Here is a 20,259-nt window from a genome sequence, read left to right on the forward strand (position 1 = left end):
TAGGGCCCTGGCATTATTTTTTTTTCCCCGTGATTTTACATATTGAGATATTTCACAGAATATTTAACACTTTTACAGATATTTAACAATATCCTACAGAGTGTTTTTATTTGAAATACATGCTACAAATCAACAGGCATTTCTCTCAGCTATTAGAAGCAGCAAAAATATAAAAAGCATGTTCAGAATATCATGTTCTTTATATCTAAAACAAGTGCTTTGGACATTCTGTACTTACTGCACAAATACCTGGAGTTAGGACCATCCAGCACCACTTAATCAACGACACAGGTTTGTACCCAATCATGTCTTCAATGTTCTCATAAAAGCGATTGCTGCCTGCCCAAAAACAAAGGAAGAGCAGATGTAGAGTGCACATGGAAGGGGTTGTCCAGGTCAGGGTTTAAAACAGTGGAGAGAAAGCACAGACAGAGCTGGGAAAGCTGAAGCTGCCCCTCTTTCCCTGGAAAACTCCTCCCTGCCGTCTGCCCCGTGCTCGTGGCAGGGGCTGATAAAAAATTCCTGCTGCTATCAAACTTTTATTTCATATAGATCATTGTATCTCTTATCAGAGAGGGAGATTTCATTAGTGTGGCACAAGCTGTCACGAAAATATGAACATTTCATTTCGTCCTACTCTCCTTTTTCCTCCACACCTTGAGTTTTGCTTTCCTTCAAAGCAAGCATAAGCCTAATATATTCTGCTTAGTTGGTTTCTTCTCTCTGTTGTGGAATCAGGCTGTAAAAAACCCCAGTCAAGGAGTATATCTTTTATATATAAATATATTTAGATTCTATATTTAGATGCTACAAGCTCGTGTGTGAACCCAAGGATAGCTGGGCACATGGGATCTGCAGTTCTATGGTGCTTTACAAGGTGAAATTCTCCAGAGTGTGAATCTTTGTGGAGAAAAAGGCATTTATGACTTTTTTTGGGGCATGGGAAAGTGGAAGGGTACAAGGCTCTCACTTTGCTTTTATGCAAACAGAAAACTTTGATCAGAAAAACAGAGCAATGTTCTTCACTCACCGTACACCCAGCCTATGCAGACACACTCAAATATGGCCACAAAGAGCAGACACATCCCACTGGCTGCATAGGAGTCAAAGAGCTGGAAGACATACATCCCACCCTGGAAGAGAAAATAGGAAAGGGGAAAAAAAATGGGTTGGCACCGGTGGGAATATTTCATAGCAAATCTCTTTTAATTACACTGTCAAGCTCTTTGCTCCCTGGCAAGCTTCCTATTCAAGTTGGTTTCTTCTTGAACAAAGAATATTATTTTCTTGGTTTTTTTATTTTACTTTGCACTTCTTTTAGGGTAGTAAATCTGGAGTGGAGAGAAGTAAATTTGATTTTTTTTCCAAAAATGCTCTCCCACCTCCCTGCTTTTACCTCTATTTATTACCACATCAAGCTGTAGATATTCCCAGGTGATTCTGACCTCCAGATCCTGGTTCTGTGTTGGTGTTATTAATATGTAAAATAATTGATTAAGATGTGGGGAAAGAAGGTAAAATCTCTAGCTACCAAAATCCCTCTCTGATGGTTTAGGGACTACAAAATGAGTAAAGTGACCTAAAAAATGTGAATGGAGCTCACAGACTTGAAGCCACATGACTGAAACAAGTCTTTATTATTTGTCACAAAGGAAAAGGAATAAGAATCATCCAATCAATAACATTACAGTTAAAAAAATTAAAATTATATGGGTAATATTACACTTTTTCTGTGAGACACAATAATTTATCACATCTGCATTTACTATTGAAATAATGAGGAGGAGGAATTCACAAGAGAGCTTTTCAATGAAAGGAATTCCAAGGAAGGAATGAGGGGCTTGAGATGAGCTCCTCAGTTGGAATGAAATGTTTTTGGGGAGCTCATGTGATCCATTAGATCTCAGACAACTTTCTGCAGATGGAAGAGAATCCTAAAAATAGGAAGAAAACAAAATTTCTACTGCAAAGTCATCATGGTGAGGCTCAGCAAATACCTGAGCAAAATGCAAATTTAGAAAAAACCAACTCAGACAATACAAGGTAAGGAGAACAAAACTCCTGCGTGGATATTCCTGCAGTTTGGAGAACTTGTTTCCTTTTCACTCTTCAGGTTTATATAATGTTTTAGCTTGAATATCTTAATGTCTCTCTTTTCAAAACATGCCCTGTGGAGGGGTTATTCCAAGATTTTCCTTTTTGCATAACAAAGATGATTTCTTTCACTGAGAATAAGAATGATTTACAGGCAAATATAAAGCCAATAAGTATATAAAATTTCTGTTCAATGTGTTATTTCACACAGAGCATCATATCTCTTATCAGAGAGGGAGATTTGATGAGTGTAATTAAATATTAATGTTCCAAATTCCAAATTATTCCAAGTAGGAAGGGACACATCAGAGATTGGCTGCACTGATTGACATGGCTGATGATCTGGAATCCAAAAATGGTTTGATTTTCTTTTTTCACTTTATTTCATCTTCTTTATTGTTCTTTCCATCCAAAATGTGGTTGCTCCTGCCCAGGGTAAGCACGCAGAAACCGTGATCAGTGTGTGTGGCTGGTGGGTGCAAAGCAGATGGAATTTCCTTGGCTGGGCTGTGTATTTTGGATTAAAACACTTCCTGAGCTCAGCTGATAAAACAAGGCCACTTCTCCCATTTCAGAGATTACAGAGGAGCCGAGAACAGTCTCTCAAAGAATTGTCAGTGGTGATTGTAGCCACAAGTGGTTCCCTCTGAGCTCTTACCTCAGTTAACATGATGAGGCCGAGGAAGTAGGAGACGACGGAGAGGCCGAGGATGAGCAGCTCCCTCCTGTAGCCCCTGCGGAACACCTTGGGGTACATGTCCACCACGGCTGTCACGATGCTTTCCACACACACAAACTGCAGCAAAGGACAGCAAAGATCCAGTCAAATCTCTCTCCTCTGCTGCTGGCATTGGGATTTGCCACCTAATGCTTTAAACATCCTGCTGTGTTTTCATCACAGAGGGTGGGCAGTCCCTAGGCATGCTCCATAAGCAGAAGGTCAAGCAGAGAGGAACCTTCTCCCACTGAAAACATCCAAAGTTATGTATTTCCACCAAATTCAAACACTTGGATTCTCTAATATTATCCCAGACTGCGTTTGCCCTGTAGCGGGTGGACTAAATGAAAATTAAACCTTTCAAATGTGGCTTGAATGGGAAGGAAATCATGTACAAACCTTCCATGGGATCATGTCACTCCAGGCACTTTTGCCAGTTTTACCATGCATCCTCTAACCTGCTAAAGGAGCAGCAGAGTTTGGGGGAAGTTCTCTCCATTTACCAGAAGAGAGAAGTTCCCCAGAGCTGTTGTGTGCCCAAGCCAGGTACCTCTAACAAAGGAGGGCAGGAACATCTTCAGTGTCTTTAAACATCAAAGAAGCAAAAGGCCTGAGCTTTTGACTCCTTGCTCTGGAGCAAGGTTTCTAAAACAGGCCCCAAATTAACACCCCAAAATAGACATAGGAACAGTCAAGAGCAGAATCCAGGATCTGCTCACTTAAAAAGAAAAAAAAAAAAAAAAAAAGACCTTTAAGAACCTGTTAGATCATTAAAAAGAGCAGTTATTAAAACATTAAATTTAAGGATTGCAAATGTCATGCAGCACAAGCACTGCTGAGCTTTAGAATCATAAACTTTGTGCACCCAGTCATGCCAAGGGCTGAGCAGCATGCTAAAAATCCCAGGCACTTCACGCTTTTCTTCGAGCAGCTTTTGTAATTTTTACAGTCACACAGGGACAATGAGTTCTGTGCTGCCCCTCTGCTGCAGGATATGACTGTGCATTCCTTGCTATGGTATCTTGCAGTAAAAATATACCATAGAAAATGACATTATCCCTATCTGATATTCAGCTCCAAAATTCATTGCAAAGTGCTTTAAGAATGGGCTGGTATTTTACTGAAGCATGAATTTTAATCAGCCCTGTGGAAGTTCAGACTGATTTCCATGTTAATAATGAAAGCTGGAATCAGGCTGAACCAGCCTTTGCAGTGAATCGTCAAGGAATACCCAGCATCACAACAAAGACCTAAAATAGCAAAGAATTAAGTTAGGGCTCAGACTTTCATCAGGCTGATGCTCTTTAGGTGTGACTTCCACCTGTTGGGGAGGCTGAAAACTCCTTGCAATGGGGTTTGTTTCATACCTGGCTGTCCAAGCCCAGGAAGATGAGCATCATGAAGAACAGAGCTGCCCACAGAGGAGACAGAGGCATCATGGTGACAGCTTTAGGGTAAGCAATGAATGCAAGTCCTGGTCCTGGAAAGGAATAAAGAAATAAAATTTATACTTGTGTAGGAGTCTGAGATGGAGCTCAGCTCCTCCAGAGCAGCCTGAGCTGTGGGAAAACAGCACTGCTGACACCAAAAAGGTGGCTCTGGCTGAGCAGGGCTCACCCAGCATCACTCATCAGACTGCTTTATCATTTTCTCACCTTTTCTCTTCCTGTTCCCTTCCCCATCCCCTGTGGAAGCTGAGAGTGGACAGCAGTGAGGATGCCCAGCTGCTGGTCAGGGTCAGCCCACCACAATCTGACTCTTCTGCCAGGGCAGATAAGAGGAACTCAACCCCAGACTGAACTCCTTGACAAACTCCACACCTCTCATAGTCTAAACAATTTGTGATGAGGCTTATCAGAAATGGCACAACCTTGCCTGCACCCTGGCCAAAGGATGCTCAGCTGCTGCTCAGACATCCCAGTGCTCTCTGTTCCCCTGTTTTGTGTGGCTGTGCAGCTCTACAAACATCCCTGAATAAATCATAGTGTGTGCTCCTGTGATTGCCTTACATAACTTAGGAACATATCCTGGAGTCTTTATATATAACTTAGGAACATATCCTGGAGTCTGTACTTTTCTCCTAACCTGGTGCAAGGCAAAGGTTGGTTCCCATCCTGATCTGTGTTTTGGGGTGCTGCTTCTGCTGTATGACATTGACTACACATTTAGAGAAATCTTCGAAACAGAACATTTTTGTAACAGCACTGATAACTTCCCAGAGCTCCTAAAATACCTTTCTCCTTGCTCGTGCTTTTCTGGTTTTATTTATCAGCTGCTTTTTATGAAGCCAGCCATCTTTCAAAGCAGGGGCACAAAGGGCCTCTCCCAGCCACTAAAGGAGAGCTCTGTGCTCCTGTTGCAGTAACTTCAGTGCAGACCTGTCACACTCTGCTGCTTCCTCATTTAAAGCAGCATTTACAAGCTCCTATAATGAACTGCAAGCCAGTTGCATGGAATTTAGGAAAAGATAAATATTTTCCATGAGAGCATCAGTGAAACCCTGCTTGTTTTGCAGTTCTCCTGGGATTAATTCCACGAGAGTCATTTTTCCTACTCAATAGCTCAGCATTACACTGGGATGTTTTTTTTTTTTTTTGGTGTTTTTTGTTTTTGTGTTTGTTTTTGGTCTTGTTTTGTATTTGTTTTTGGTTTTGTTTTTGTTTGGGTGCAGCTTCCTGTTATTGTTCTTCTGCTTGTGGATGTTACAGCCAGAAAGGTGTGGAGTAACTTCCATTGGATGCCCAGCTCCAATGGTGGTAGTGGATGGTTAATTCTTCATAAATCTGGGCCTGTGTGCCCTTCTGATTTCTCACTTTAACAGCTGCTGCTTTTTTTTTTAATATCCTTTTTCATTTTTTTTTTTTTCAGAATGAATAAATATTTGTGCATTTCAGTCTGTCTCACTGAAAGAAGGTGGAATGCAGATGAGGATTAACACTCACAACCAAGTTTATCTCTGCTAAACAACATTCTGGATGCTCAGCTGGAGAAAGTTTGTGTAGTTTGTGACTCCCTGAATTGATTAATGTGTTCTATGCACAGCAACATTCACCTTTTTCCCACACAAATGAATGGCTACTAAAATAGTTCAGAAGTCTTCCTGCAGCAGTTATTTTATTGAGTCATCTCATCGACAGGCCATGGCACAGACTGTGAACTCTGGCCTCACCCTCTGGGCATTTCTTGTGAACTCAGAAATCTGCTTTTGGAACTCACCTGATTCTGCAACTTCTGCAATGGGCACGCCTTGTTCATAAGCCATAAATCCAAGAACTGAAAAGATAGCAAAACCAGCAACAAAGCTTGTGCCACTGTTCAAGCAGCAGAGCATGATGCAGTCTCTGAAAATATAAATAAAAAACACTGCAGTTGATCTCCAGAGCTGGGGTTTCTTCCATCCGCTGAGCCAGAGAATGACAGAACCCTGGGCTGCAGGAATGGAAAGCAAGTTGTTCATTAACAGAGAGTTCCCAACTCAGATTATTCCTGAGAACAACCAGGAATTAGCACGTGCAGGAGGGCACCTTTCTTGTGTTTTAACTGCTGGAGTTGCAAACCTGTTGCAAGTCACTTGCTGTTTTCCAGTAAAATCTTTCAAAAACATGTAAAACTTTGTCAAACATGTAATATTTGTTAAGAACAATTTCTCCCTAATAATTATACTGATAAATTCCAGAGGGTATGAACTCATGAATAAACTCTATAAAATGGTAACATTTGTTTCCTGGGAAAAAAAAATCCAGTGGTCAGCTCCTTCTATCCCTGTTAAAGAACATCGGCAAAATATATCCATGTAAAATACAGCTGCAGTTGGGTTTCTAGATATATTTAAGAGGCTGTGGTAATGAAAAGAACTGCACATAATCTAGAAGTGTGTGCATGCCTAAAAAGGTGCCCAAAAAGAGGCAAAGGCAATGCAGGGACAGAGATGTCTCAGACAAACACATCCCACACTTCAAACCATGGCAAGGACAAGGCCAAGGGGAAGAAGGATTTCTTTGCCCAGGCTGGAAACGTCACAAGAGTAAATCACTTTAAAGAAAGGGAAGATCCTCTTGCAGAAAGGTGTGATTTCCCCCAGAGCCCAGGGAAATATTGTTCCTGCTGCTCTGACAGCTCTCCAGGCATGACAGAGGATGAGGCAGTGATGATTTAGGCTGACAGTCACTCCTTGAAGACTTTGCAGAGACAGCTGTGTGCTTGAGAAAGTAATAACCTAACCTGGATGTCTGAGGTGAATTAGACATCTGAAACACATGGCAAGCCTAGAGATGTCTCAAGCCCATCCCTTAATCTGCTTTATCCCCATTCCACTGTGGCTCTGAAGCAAATTTTTGTGCAAGTTATCAATAAGAAGAAAGGACCCTGTAAAATCCAGCAGGTTCTGAATTCACAACTTCAATAATTCAGTAAAGGATCACATCTTTGTCACAGATTTGCTGTTAAGAATCAGAGACAATTCCTACTTCAAAGTCCTGGCAATTATTCTCTCAAAACTTCTCTTGCTGTTTTTCTCATTTAGTATTTTTACCCTCTAACAGCATCTCATCAGTTTTTGGAGCTCAAAGTGAGGTGAGAAGTTCCAGCACCTTGTTCCTTCCCTGATGAGCCCTGCAGTGTTCCCCACATCTGCCCAAAGCTCTCCTGGCTCCCCTGGGACTCACCTGAGCACCAGGCACACACATTCCCCTGGCAGGGAGCACCTGGGCATTCCTGAGCTGCAAAGCCAAGGATCAGCTCAGCCTCTGTGCCATGGGAGGCTTTGTCATCATCCCAGCTACACTTCACTGTAACTATTAATTTGGGAAGGTTTATGTTTTCACAACAATTTCAGGATAAAAATAATCTCTGTGACACAACATCTACAAATTGCTAAAAGATGTCCAGCAATGAAAAATAATGAATATTCCCATTTGTAATGGAGACTCAGACATGGACAAGTGCAGTGATGTTCACACTTCTTTCATGCCCTGACTTTCTAACACTTCATTTGCAGTGAAATACTTGCTGAAAATGCAATTCTAACCTTTATTTATTTTTATATATTTCATATGAAGTTCTCCCCATAGTTATGCCCAGTCAGGCCAGTTCTACACTTTGGATGTTTTAAAGCAAAATAGCAATCCAAAATAAAGGGCTGAGGAGCACAGAAGCCTTTGTGCTTTGCAGAGATACAAAACAATGAACAATCAGCCCCTTCCTGACCTTCTCAGTGAATTTCAGCTCTGAAGAGCTCTGGAGGGACTCTCACCCCACCTCTCTCACCTCAGGAACCGGTGAGTTCAACACCGAGAAATTAAATCTGAGTGTGATGAAACCCTGTTGATAAGAGAGGTCAGAAAGATGAATTTTATAATCCTCTGGGGGAAAAGAGAGCTCCAGCTCTGGAGGGGGATGCAGCCAGATGATGCCTCCACTGAGCACTGGGCTGTTTTCTTCAGATAAGATTTGGTTTAGATAATTCCCTGCTTCAAATGCAGTCGGAACAAGATATCTCCTTCTGAGGAATGCTGTGGCACAGGCTATTTGGGAGCTGCTGCTTCCTGAGTGGGGGATAAAGGTCCTGGCAGTGATGCCTCAGGGTTTGGCTCTTATATTTCCAGACTCTGAGCTGCTCTAGTGTGTGGGTCTGGGCTTCACATTGTGGGATGGTGAGCTCTGCACAGAGCAGGTAGACAAAACAATTCCTGCTCCAGCTGGGCACCAAGGACAAATGATCCAAATCTCAGTCCAGGAGCACAAACAGCGTGGGCTGGAGAGAGAAAAACAAGCAGGGTGGGACTGATGGGCTGGAGCTGGAATGGGACAATGAACTCCAAGGTGCCAATGGAGCAGAACTGATCCCAGGGAGAGCCCCCGGGAGCGCTCGTGCATTTTGGGACCATTTTGGGTCATTTGGGTGCAGCCCTGGCTGGGCTCTGGTGCTGCCCAGGGTGGATCCGTGGAGGAGATCCTTTAATAAGTCCCTGCTTTATTCTTTGGCTCTGTCCAGCACCTGTTCTAGGGCAGCCTTCCCAAGGCATCAGAGCCCAGCTGGACAGTCCCACAGAACAAGAGGATCCCAGGGATCTCCTCTCTCAGGGAAGTCTGGCAAACCACAGCACCAGGGTACAAATATCTGCAGGATAAGTACACATTTCTGCAAGGAAATGGGGAAAAGGGGGATTTTCATCCCCTCCAGCCAGTGAGGTTCCTGTCCTTTTCAAATAACACCACCCCAGCTGAATCATTTAATCCCAGGGAGGCACAGATAGAACACAGCTTCTGTGGGAACCCTCATAAAAATACAACTTCCAATTTCCCTGCCCTTGGCTATCCAGAAGTTCTACCAACCCCTCAGCTCCTGGTTTTTATTCCATAGGCAGAAATACCCTGTTGTTCATGTTTTTTTTCAGCTATGGGAAGAAAAACCAGAAGGGGGATTCGGATCCATTCATTGTGAAACCAATGAGTTTTAAAACACAAATGCTCAGGAACCATTGGAAGGACAACATGAATTTTTTATGTGCACCCTTGGCAGGAGGACATCAGAGCCTGACTGAAGCCCAGACTGATTTCTAGTGAAAGGAAAAGTTCAAATTTTTATGAAAACTTCACATTCTTCCAAATTAATCTCCTGCCAATCACCTGAATAATTCAAGATGTGCATCACTTCTCCTCTCCCTGCCTGACAGGCAGGACACTTCTGAAAATTCATCCTACTTTCCTTAAGGAGCCTCTCTGAGCCCACAGAGCCTCTGGCATCCCTCCAGTTCCTTCCTTGCCTTTATAGATTCCATAGGACCCAATGGAGAATTTCTCTTTTCCTCCTAGACCAGAAACTTGACATGGACAAGTCTTAAAAGTTTTGTCCACGTAGGAAATCACTCCTTTATCTCCTGCTCCACAGTGGGAACAGAGGAACTGACCCTGGGCTTGTACCTGGGAATGGATTTGGGATTCCGAGCTGGATAAAATCAGAGGAAGCATCAGTACACCTGTCTGTGATCCCTGTGAGGAAACACTGCCAGGGCTTTCACCTTCTCAGAGTCACTGGGGATGCAAACTCTGGGACATTCAGGGAGGAGCTGGTTTTATGTTTTTCAATGAAAGATACATAAGGATGACAAAAATTCATTTCCTATTCAAAGACATGAAGTGATTTTTGCAATTCATTTACCACATTAATGAATTAAATCAGGTTTAAATCTTAAATTCACAATCCCACATGCAGTTCAGACTTTCCCATTTCCCACTGAAATACCTCTTGCCATTATTTTCTACTGCAATTTTACCTTAAGGAAAAGAATGGAGTAAAACAGAGCAGAAAACGTTGATGTTACAATCAGACTGTGGGAATTGCAGGAGAAAAAAAACCCAGCTTGATTTTATTTTTTTTAGTGCTGGTTAGAATACAAAATCGTGGTTTTCACATCAGAGCTCTGTTTATGTATTGCCATGCCCAGCCTGGCCACGTTCTGCTCTTCACTGCTGTCCTACCCCTTCCTTCAGACTCATTAAAAATCACATGCCAGGACACATTAACATCTATTTCCTAGCTGGGAAATTTGGAAAATGTTTTGTGAGGGGAACTGTGGGGCCTGGATGGAGTAAAAGGTGTTTGGCTGCAGCATCCTGCTCAGGAGCTTCAGAGCAGAGTTTTTCCAGCTGAGCTCCAGGCTCAGGGGGAAGGAAGGAAAATTCCATAAATCCAAACTCCTGCTTTTTGTAAAAAAAAAAAAAAAAAAAAAAAAAAAAAAAAAAAAAAAAAAAGCATTCCTGCACTCCTTGAGGCACTAACAGTTTCTACATGGGATACAGCTGGAAATAAATAGAAATAAAACTGAATAAGAGAGGAGTGATGCCTTTGCCAAAGCTTGTGCTAATTAGGGAAAAGGTTCATTAGCAGCAGCTCTGAAGGTTGTAAGGGTCTCACAGCACTTTCTGCAGCAAAATATTTCATCTTGCTAAGACATGGAAAGAAGGAGCATTTCCTAAAACTGCCTCCTGAGGTCCCCAAGCAAAACTGTAAATGAGAATTTAAATAAATTTAGTGGGGGGATTGTTGATTGTTTAGGATTCTTTCACTTTTGGACCATGTCATTTCCTTTACAGAAAAATGATATTTTAATTCTTGGTCTGGAGATCTTAATGGAGTCACTACAACCAAATTGTCCTTGTAGGAATTTTAGGAGAATGAATTCAATAACCATGAATTCCAGAAGAAATAACTAATGCTCATATTGCTGCCCATGCCAGTAATGTGGAATGGGGATTTTGTGCAGATCAATCCTTCAGGCATTGACTCAGGAGAGGTGAAAACCTCCTGAAGTCATTGGCAATTCCCTCCTTGGGAATGCAGAGATAAGCCATGAAATGCTCCCCATTCCCTCTGGGCTGGGGCCTGCAGACTTCCCAAAAAATGGGGAAACGTGGCAGTCAGAGCACAGACCAAACTGAGGTGATTTTTAATGGCAATTTTTGGTAGTACTTTTTAAAAAGCAGCTTAAGTAATGCAGACACATTCAATGATACCTGTCTGAAACCCTGTATTTTTACATGAAATGTCTATCTCTGTGTGAAAAATGCAAATTTTATGATTGGCTTTTCACAAATGTTACAATGAATATTATATGTGTAATGTTAGAAAGTTATGCTGTATTAATTCTCTTATGTAGTGTGTTAAATAGTTTTAGGTTACAACATAATGTTAAAATAGAAACTCTGCAATATGGGATTTGTTACAAGCTCAAGCAGGAAGATGAGATAATCAAAAAATTCTTCACACAGAGATGTCAGCAAAGGGGGCCCATAAAAAGTTCCAGCCTCCTTATCAGAAAAGACAAAAATTATTCCACCTTCTCTCTGTCTTTATGGAACCACCAGGATTAAGGAGAAGAAATTGATAAAAACCAGAAAAGTTCTTAATTTGCAAGGAATTTATGCATCATGTATGAGATATATGAATATGCAACAGGCTGTTGTTTTTAAGGTTATTCCTTTGTTCACAAGGGATGCTTCTTGTGACTTAGTGTCCGAGAGCATCCGGACGTCCATAATTCTTTGCTTTTTATTGTCTTGTAATTGTCCTAACTCTAAATTTTATTACTCTAATTGTATTACTATTTTTATAATCATTTTATTATTATGGAACTTTTAAAATTTTAAAAACCAAGTGATTGGTGTGTGCTGAGGGGTTGTGGAAGTCTCAGATTTGACCAAAAGGGATGAAAACACGTTTTGGAGCAGAGCTCCTCTGGAGCAGTTCCAAGAAACATTACAGATCTCTGTCCTACAAAAACACGTGTGTGTGTTTATGGTCATCCACAGAAAAAGGGGAAGGGAAGTGGTTCCAAATGTCAGCCCAAGAGCAGAATCCCAGGCTGGAGGCTGTTACCTGTAGCAGTTGTTGTTGTAGTTGTTGTAACTCCCCAGGGCTGTCAGGCAGCCCAGGCAGATGGCGTAGGAGAAGAAGATCTGTGTGCCAGCATCCACCCACACCTGGAGACAGAGAGCAGGGAGAGCTTCAGAACCCAGCCAGGAGAAATCACCCTCCTGCCAAATATTGGCTGCAAATCTGCACAGGCGGCTCTGCACCTTACGAGGGTCTGGCAAAGCTTTTACAAATCATAACCTTAAAAAATTATGTGCTGAGAGGGAAGTTCCCCTCCCCGTCCCAGCTGGTCTTTAAAAGCTCAGCCTAAAGGGAGACAGAATTCCTAGAATGAAAAGGGAGACAGAATTTCCATTCCTGGAATGGAAAGGGAGATAGAATTCCTAGAGAAGAAACTCACCCATTCAATTCATTAATTTCTTTTAGATAATTTTAGTAATTGCAAATAGAATCAGCAGCAATTATCTCACTCCTGGTGGACAGTTATTTATTCAAATTTTAAAATTTAATGTGAATAAATGCTCTAAAGACAAAATGTGCTATTCCTAGATAATAGATAAATTAAGCTGGGGAAAGAAGGGATAACTTATCTAGGGAAAGGATCTTTTCAGCAAAATTTAATGGATCCAACAGGTACAAAGTTACAGTTCTGGTCACTGTACAATCAACAAATAAAAATTCTGTAGAGCTTAATGGGTCAGTAGCTTTGTAATGCCATTGTGGGAACATTCATATCCTAAAGTGATGCAAACAATTTTAAATCAGAAAAACGGAAGCGTGAGTTGACACAGTGAGATTCTTCTCCTCAGAGCAACCTCAGAACATTAATGAGCAGGTTCATTTTCCTTTAAAAGTACTGCAACAAAGCAATTTATTTCACTTGACCAGTGTGGGCGTGTTCCCACTGGAGCTGAAGGTACCCCCTGAAGTCCTGGTTTAACATGAGAGTGACATGGAGAGCCCAAACCCACAGAGCTGCCATCCAATAAAATCCTGCCCCTGTTTTCCTGGGAGAAATGATCTCTTTAAGCCCTTTGTTAAAGCAGAGCAACCAAACAGCAAACCCTGAGCGAGGATCAGAGGCAGTGGCTGTGCAGCCACTCCAGCCAGGGAAGAGGGAGCACAGGGAACGATTTCAGTACTAATAACAGCCATCAAATCCTCCTAAACACACTAAGAGGATGTGTTTGTTTTACAGCTGATCAAGTGAGACCTTGCTCTCTGGAGCTGTTGAGTGCTTCTGCTTAGAAATAACATTAAGATCACATTCGATTTCCATCAGAGGCTTAAAGAGTTTCGTTGCTGTCGCCCCGAATAAGACACAGCTGGTTACATCCCACAGCTTCACCAGGAAAAGCTGCACACAGAGAGGCTTTTGACAGACAGGCTCTTTAACAAGACTGGAAGCTCCCAAAAAGCTGTGAGGAGCGTGGGTCAGCTGAAAATGCTCCGTCTGCAGGGCTCAGATGAAAGCTGGGAAACTGGATCAGCACACGGATCCTGCCCTTCCCTCCATGGCTGCAGGCAGGCACTGAGAGGAGCAGCAGCCCTTCTGCTGGCACAGCCCCACGGGGATTGTCCCCGTGTCAGCATCAGGAGCACACAGAATCACAGGATATCATTATCTGCACGTGCTTTTATTGAGAGCCCAGGGAATCGGGGGTCCAGACCCAAATCTGACTCCGACATGGCTTTCGAGCTCAATGTATTTTATATTCTATCCTTATATAACTTACATGTTAATTATTAAACTTATATTGTTCTATTGTATACATTGACTTTATTCAAGCACGAGTTTGTCATGATGTTTCTTAGGTCCCTGACCACAGTTTCTCATGATTATTCTTATGATTAAACAGTAATTATATTTAATTTCTAAAAAATCATCACATCTAACAATTATATCATTTATCATGTACTAGCTACACAGGTGAAGTTCTAGCAAGGTACAAGGCCTTCATGTACCTAGGGTATTTATTTTTTCAGGGCCTACTAAGTTTACTAAGTTTCCTTTTAACCCTAAAGCCCCATGATTTTAAAACCCTTTTACTATCACCTGCAGGGCCAGTCCTGCTGTAGCTGGGCCAAAGGAGAGCTGTGCTGGAGGGGAACAGCTCCAGAGCTGCTGAGCACAGGAGCAGAGAGCACATCCCTGTGCCCAGACAGGCAAACAGATCAAACTCTGGCCACAAGTGATGCTGTGTCCTTCAAAGGGAGCAGAGACTGTCACACCCCACAAGGAGTCAGCCTAAAAAGTGGCAACCACTCTGAGAAATCTCTTCTGCAAGGAAACAGTCACATAGTCTGTACAACCGGAGTCAGACTGAAGAGAGGTTGTGTTGCACTCTATGACATCAGTCTAGAAATTCCCCAGAACTTAGGGCTGATGTTTAAAACAGGAATGGAGAAGCAATTTTATTTGATGAATGGAATAATATAATCTATATAGCTTCTTTTGGGTTGTACACTCAGAGAACAAGTGACATTTAATTCATTCAGGTTTCTAAAATGGCAAGAAGTGATCAGCAAAGTGGCAAACAGGAGCACAAATTTAGAAACCACAGGGAGATTTTCTGTGGCTGAAAAACCCAAGAGCTGGGGTAACCCTGGTGTTACTGCCAGACACACCAACACTTTCAGGCCCTGAAGGTGACATTTCAGATCAGTTCTCCATCCCCTTCCCCAACAGCCAGGATCCATCTGACATTTAACCTCAGACTGCAGCGCTCAATTCGTGGCAGGAGAGCTTGGAGAGGTCTCAGATTGTTCATTAGTCTAATTGCTCATTAGTCTGTGTCACTCCAGTTTGGTCATTCCCAAAGGGCACCTCAGGGGAAGTTGTTCTCATGCCAACTTGATGGACCCTTGTAGACACCTATCCCAAATCCAGGTGCCATCCCAGGTGCCACCCACCTGGCTCACAGCCACAAAACCATTATGGGATATTTCTGAGTGCTGAGTCTGCCTTACACCAGAAGCTGTTCCCCTTTCTGTGCAGAGCAATGACATTCTGAAGGGACACAGAGGCAGACCTGGGGCAGCAACTGGGACCAAAGAGGACATCTGGCTGAAAGGTGACCCAGCTCAATACTTCTCTGCCATGAGTAAAGACCAGAGAAACACCAGAGAACACCCTGTGGGTGCTTTATGAACTTTGGACCTTGAAAACCCTTAGGTCAGTGATAATAAATTCAATTTAGCACTCAGAAGCTTGGGATTGGAATTGTTTTCTAGTTTCTATCAGCTGCTACTTTAAAGGATGGATATATATATATTTATTTAGCTTTATTCAACTCATATTAAAAGTTTCCTTGCCCAAACGAGATTAAAATTAAAGCTCAAAAACTTTGATAACTAATCCAGATATTTGAAAAGTCGCAATTTCAAAGGACAGAACCTTACAAAACAATAAACAGGAGCATTTTCTACTAAAAATGGAAAGTGCTGCTCTGCAACATCCAGCTCTCGGCAGTGCCCCCGCTTTAACTCTGTCTGGGTGACCTCAATTTGGCCTTCTTGTGGCAGGTCTAGGACACAATCTCCATTTCCATGGGTGTTTTCTCTGCCCAGGGAGATGAATTGAGCTGGCCAAAGACAGGATGCTGCTGTCTGGAGGATCCCTTGCCTCCTTTGTGGCTCATGCAGTGAAAGCAGGAGAAGGAAGAAAGGAGGGGGATGTGCTGTAGTGCAGACAACAGAGCCCTGCTCTGGAGAATTAGGTTCTTTTCATGTCCCTGCCATAAAGTTCCTATGGGATGTTATGTCCATAAATCACTTCAAGCAACCTTTTCTCACATGCTACTTGACTTGGCTATCCCCTAATGGGTGTCCAAAGGGAAGGAGAAAGTTACTGAGCACTCACTGCTGCAGATAAAGTGAATTAAAGTCACTTCTTGAAAAACTAAAAAAACCCCACAGTTTAACAAACCAACCTCAATTTGAAAATCCCCAGAAGAGTGACAGCCCCTCATTTTAGTCTCAATATAAAAGTCTTTCTGTCAGTAAGATGGGGTCATGCCATACACTGAAAATAAAAGAAATGAGGTATCTGAAGCACATAGCCAGAGCAGAAATAAGTCCCTTTGCAAGGCTGAGACATTTTTTTTTGTGATGATCAAGCCTTATGCAGTGAATTTAGAGGGCCAAGAAAGGGGGTGAGAGGGATAAACCAAAATATTGCATAAGTGTCCTGAGGTGAGTTCAGTGCCTGAACAAAGCAGAGACCCCAGGGACAACCTGTGATGTGTTGATGTTGATTATTTCCATCATGCATGGAACAAAAAGCAATTCCTTCAGGTGGAATAAAAAACAAGTCATGGAATTGCTGTTTCTTTTGGAAAAAAACAAAATAATGGAATAAAAACCAATTCCTTCAGGTGAGCACCTGAAGGAATATCTCAAATTCCAGGGGTTTCTCTAACTTTGTACCTTCCCTTTACTTTCTGTACTCTCTGGATATATTTTGAACAAGCTATATTGCGAGTGTTATAAAATCTTTCTGTGGATGCAGGAAGCCTCTCCCAGGACACTGACTTTAACTGGCACTTCCTCCATGACAAACAGCTGAATAGCTCAACAATTTTTTTGTAGTTGTGTAAAAAAAATTGTGTAAAATTGTTCCATGTCTGGGCAACATGGGACAATCAGGCAGCTATTTTCAGTCTGATCCTCCCAAAAGATAGGCAGGGCTTTTTAGGAAAAGAAAATATATTCTGATGTCATCTGAGAAGGTTCATTTTACAGCCCTGGGGCTGATGTGCAGCTTCTCGTGTGGGTAAAGCAGCACAAACATCCCCCCTTCTCTTTTGTCAGAATTCTGAATTCCATTTCACAGGTTTGTGTGGAATTCCGTTGCACAGATCCGTGGGACACTGCTCAGGGGACAGTCTGGGGTTCCAGGGTCATGGCTGGGCTGCCACATCCAAGGGTCTGCACGTGAACAGGAACAACAGCGGAGCACCAGGAGGGCTCTCCCAGTAAATAAAATCAATATATTGGTTTTCTGTCTGCCCCTGGCCTTTCCTACAGCCCACACAGCTCTGGTTGCTCCCTTGAGAATTCCTGTCAAAATCAAAGGTATTAATTTCACATTGAAGCCCAAGCACTGCCTGGAATCTACATAAATATCCACATTTTTTTTTTTTTCTTCTCATTCTTAGCAGTGAGTTTGAACACCAAAGCTGAAAGCATCCTTAATTCCAGAGTGTAAATGACAATCCCACCATGAAGCACTGCCTGAGACTATGGGAGAGCTCACAGACCAGTTAAAACCTGTGCTTGCTCTTTAAAACATGATGTTTCAAATGTTGACAGTCATTTATTTCCCATTTTGTTATCAGAGAAGGAGCAATCACTCCAGGTTTTCTTTTAATTTAAATTATTCATTACTTTTTGATGAACCTCAGCAATGTTTGTATTTTAAAAAGCAGTTTGCCTTCAGTTTCAAATGAGATTTTCAAAAATAAAGCCGTGGCTGTCAAGAGATAATAAATGAAATTTCAAGGTTAGGGCACAGAATAACTGCAGAATTTTATCACAAATGCCTGAATAAAATAACCTATTGCCAGATAGGTTTAGGTATGACAGGACTGTAGGAAACCATCAAAATGTGACCTTGAGGTAACACCTGCACTTAAAGAGTGACCCCCATCAGACATGGGGCAATTAGCAACAGATTTAATTAGGAGCACTAACAGAAGCTTTTGGAGAATCAAAGCATTTCAAAAGTTCCTGCCAGACCTCTCCCTAACAAAGGCTTCCTTCCTCTCCTCTGGAATGAGGTGGGAGAGGTTCAAGGAGTGCTGCCTTTAGCAGCTCCAAGCACTGCTGGAAGAGCTCAGAACAATTTCTGACCTAAACCATAGGAAACCCCAAAATAAATGTTAAAAAAAACCAAACCAAAACAAAACAAAAAAAAAAAAACCCAAAACAAACAAAAAACAAAAACAAAAAACCAAACAAAAAAACCAACCAAACAAACAAAACAAAACAAAACAAACCCAAAAAAAACAGGACAAAAAATTCAGTTTCTAATAGTTTTTAGAAGAAGGCAAAGTCCCAATTCCACCCTGTGCTTTCATCTCCACTATCCTGGGAAGATTTTTCCATCAGTGGATCATTCACTGCGAGGAGCTGGGATTGAAAACCAGGGGGAATTGCTGCTTTCACCCCACAGAAAACATGGGGTGCTGTGACATTCACATTCTCTGCACAGAGAGACACCATTCTGTCTCTCAGGAGAAACACAGAGAGAAGAAGGGAAAACAACCTTTATCTCTGCTCCTTTGTTTTTGCCCATGTGGAATGTGGTGTGGGGATTGTTTACCTGCAGGGATTGCTGGGTTGGATTCTGGTGAAGGTTTTTGGGGGTCAGTGACCAATGGATCCAGCTGTGTCTTGGGCTCTCAGCAGCTGGATTGGATTCTGGTGAAGGTTTTTGGGGGTCAGTGACCAATGGATCCAGCTGTGTCTTGGGCTCTCAGCAGCTGGATTGGATTCTGGTGAAGGTTTTTTGGGGTCAGTGACCAATGGATCCAGCTGTGGCTCAGGCTCTCAGCAGAGTCACGAGTTTGAGTTAGATGGGCAAGTAAGAGGTGAGTATGTAGAATAGGATAGTATCTCTTTAAATAGTGTATTAACATAATACACTATAATAGTATAGTTTTAATAAAGCTATCCTTCAGCCTTCTGATCTGGAGCAGACATCATAATTTCTTCCTGAGTCAGGGTCGCCTGATTTCTCTGATTTTCTGATTTCGGGTGCTCATGCTGTGAACCTCCCCCAAAAAATCAGAGTTCACTCACATGGAGAAACAGATCCCACCAGGGTGTTCTGACCTTGCTGAAGTTGCCCACACAGTGAGTTTTAATATCTCCTATTTACAACACTCCTTTTTCCAGCCTTACATCCCAGGTCTCTCCAATAAAGGACAATTTTATACCCAAGCTGAACTTTTAGTGACACCAGGGAACTGAGAGTTATTCTGCTGTAATGTGCAATGAAAAGAATCTTTCCCTAAATTGCATTTTATTACACTCCTCTGCTACAAGTCCTATCTTTATGTGTATATATAAATATATTTCCAGGAATAACACTAAAATAGATAGCAGTGGAGAACTGAGCATTTTACCTCTGTTCTTATTGCAATAAAGTGATTTTTTTTTTCTGTCTTTTTCATTATAAAGACCATCCAACCACATCTCAGCCTGCTCTCTTGGGCCTGGTGTGGGAGCTGCACACACTGGGAGGGAGACATCAGATCTACACCTGGCTGCTTCCTTCAACACTTCCCACGTTCCTCCAGCTGAAAAATGTTATATATTCACATGGCACCCCCTACAAAGGAGGCAGAGATGCAGTTTGGGTATTTTCAGTGCAGAGTGCTTTGTGAAAGGGATGCAGGAGAGGCTGAGGCGCCACATCTGGCCAGCTGAGCAGGAAGGTGCAGCTGCACAAAGAACAAACCACAATTCACTGCCACCAGCCCAAATCCCTGTGCAAAGGCAGGAAACATAAACCCAACCACTTTGCATTTGCTCTCCAGTCACTCTCCTGCAATCAAGTGAATTTTTTTCTTAAATAGCAGTGAACACAGACATCAGCTGAGTGTCTGGGCTGTGCAGCTGCCAAAATACAGAATTCAGAGGTCAAAGTTCTGTTCTATTCATAAAATAACCCAAACACTTGGGGGATGCAGACGTTCAAAGGGAATAAATCCATTCCTTGCATGCATCCTGCTGTTCCCTGACTAGCAGCACACTGATTATATCTCATTCCTATCAATCCTGCAGGCAAAATCAAACAGGGAAGAATAAACTTTATTATCTCCATTTTCCCACATTGTCCACACAGTTGCTCTATCTGTATAGTTTATCATATTTGACTAAAAATAGTAAAATATGAAAACTTAGTTGGCTATAAAATAGTCTTGGTATATGTTTAATTTTAAAAAATACTACAAATCTTCTGAACAGAGTTAATTTAAGAAACATTTTGTGTTTAAAAATCAGACAAAAGAAGTTATTTCATAAAATTAAACCAGTAAATCTCTGCGGTCCCAATGAAAACTTTTTT

General features: G+C 42.0%; 1 protein-coding gene across 1 annotated transcript in view; it reads right to left on the reverse strand.

Moving 5' to 3' along the window:
• The window catches only part of SLC6A11 (solute carrier family 6 member 11), a 93,656-nt gene that overhangs the window by 6,160 nt on the left and 67,237 nt on the right, over positions 1-20,259 (reverse strand). The window contains exons 8-13 of the mRNA XM_021530472.3: positions 12,189-12,292; positions 6,029-6,153; positions 4,180-4,292; positions 2,753-2,890; positions 1,031-1,133; positions 239-339 (exon numbers count right to left, since the gene is read on the reverse strand). Of these exons, the coding sequence (XP_021386147.1) occupies positions 239-339; positions 1,031-1,133; positions 2,753-2,890; positions 4,180-4,292; positions 6,029-6,153; positions 12,189-12,292 (684 nt within the window). The remainder of the gene's footprint in view (positions 1-238; positions 340-1,030; positions 1,134-2,752; positions 2,891-4,179; positions 4,293-6,028; positions 6,154-12,188; positions 12,293-20,259) is intronic.

The sequence above is a fragment of the Lonchura striata genome, chromosome 12, assembly GCF_046129695.1.
Source record: "Lonchura striata isolate bLonStr1 chromosome 12, bLonStr1.mat, whole genome shotgun sequence".
Classification (NCBI taxonomy): Eukaryota; Metazoa; Chordata; class Aves; order Passeriformes; family Estrildidae; genus Lonchura; species Lonchura striata.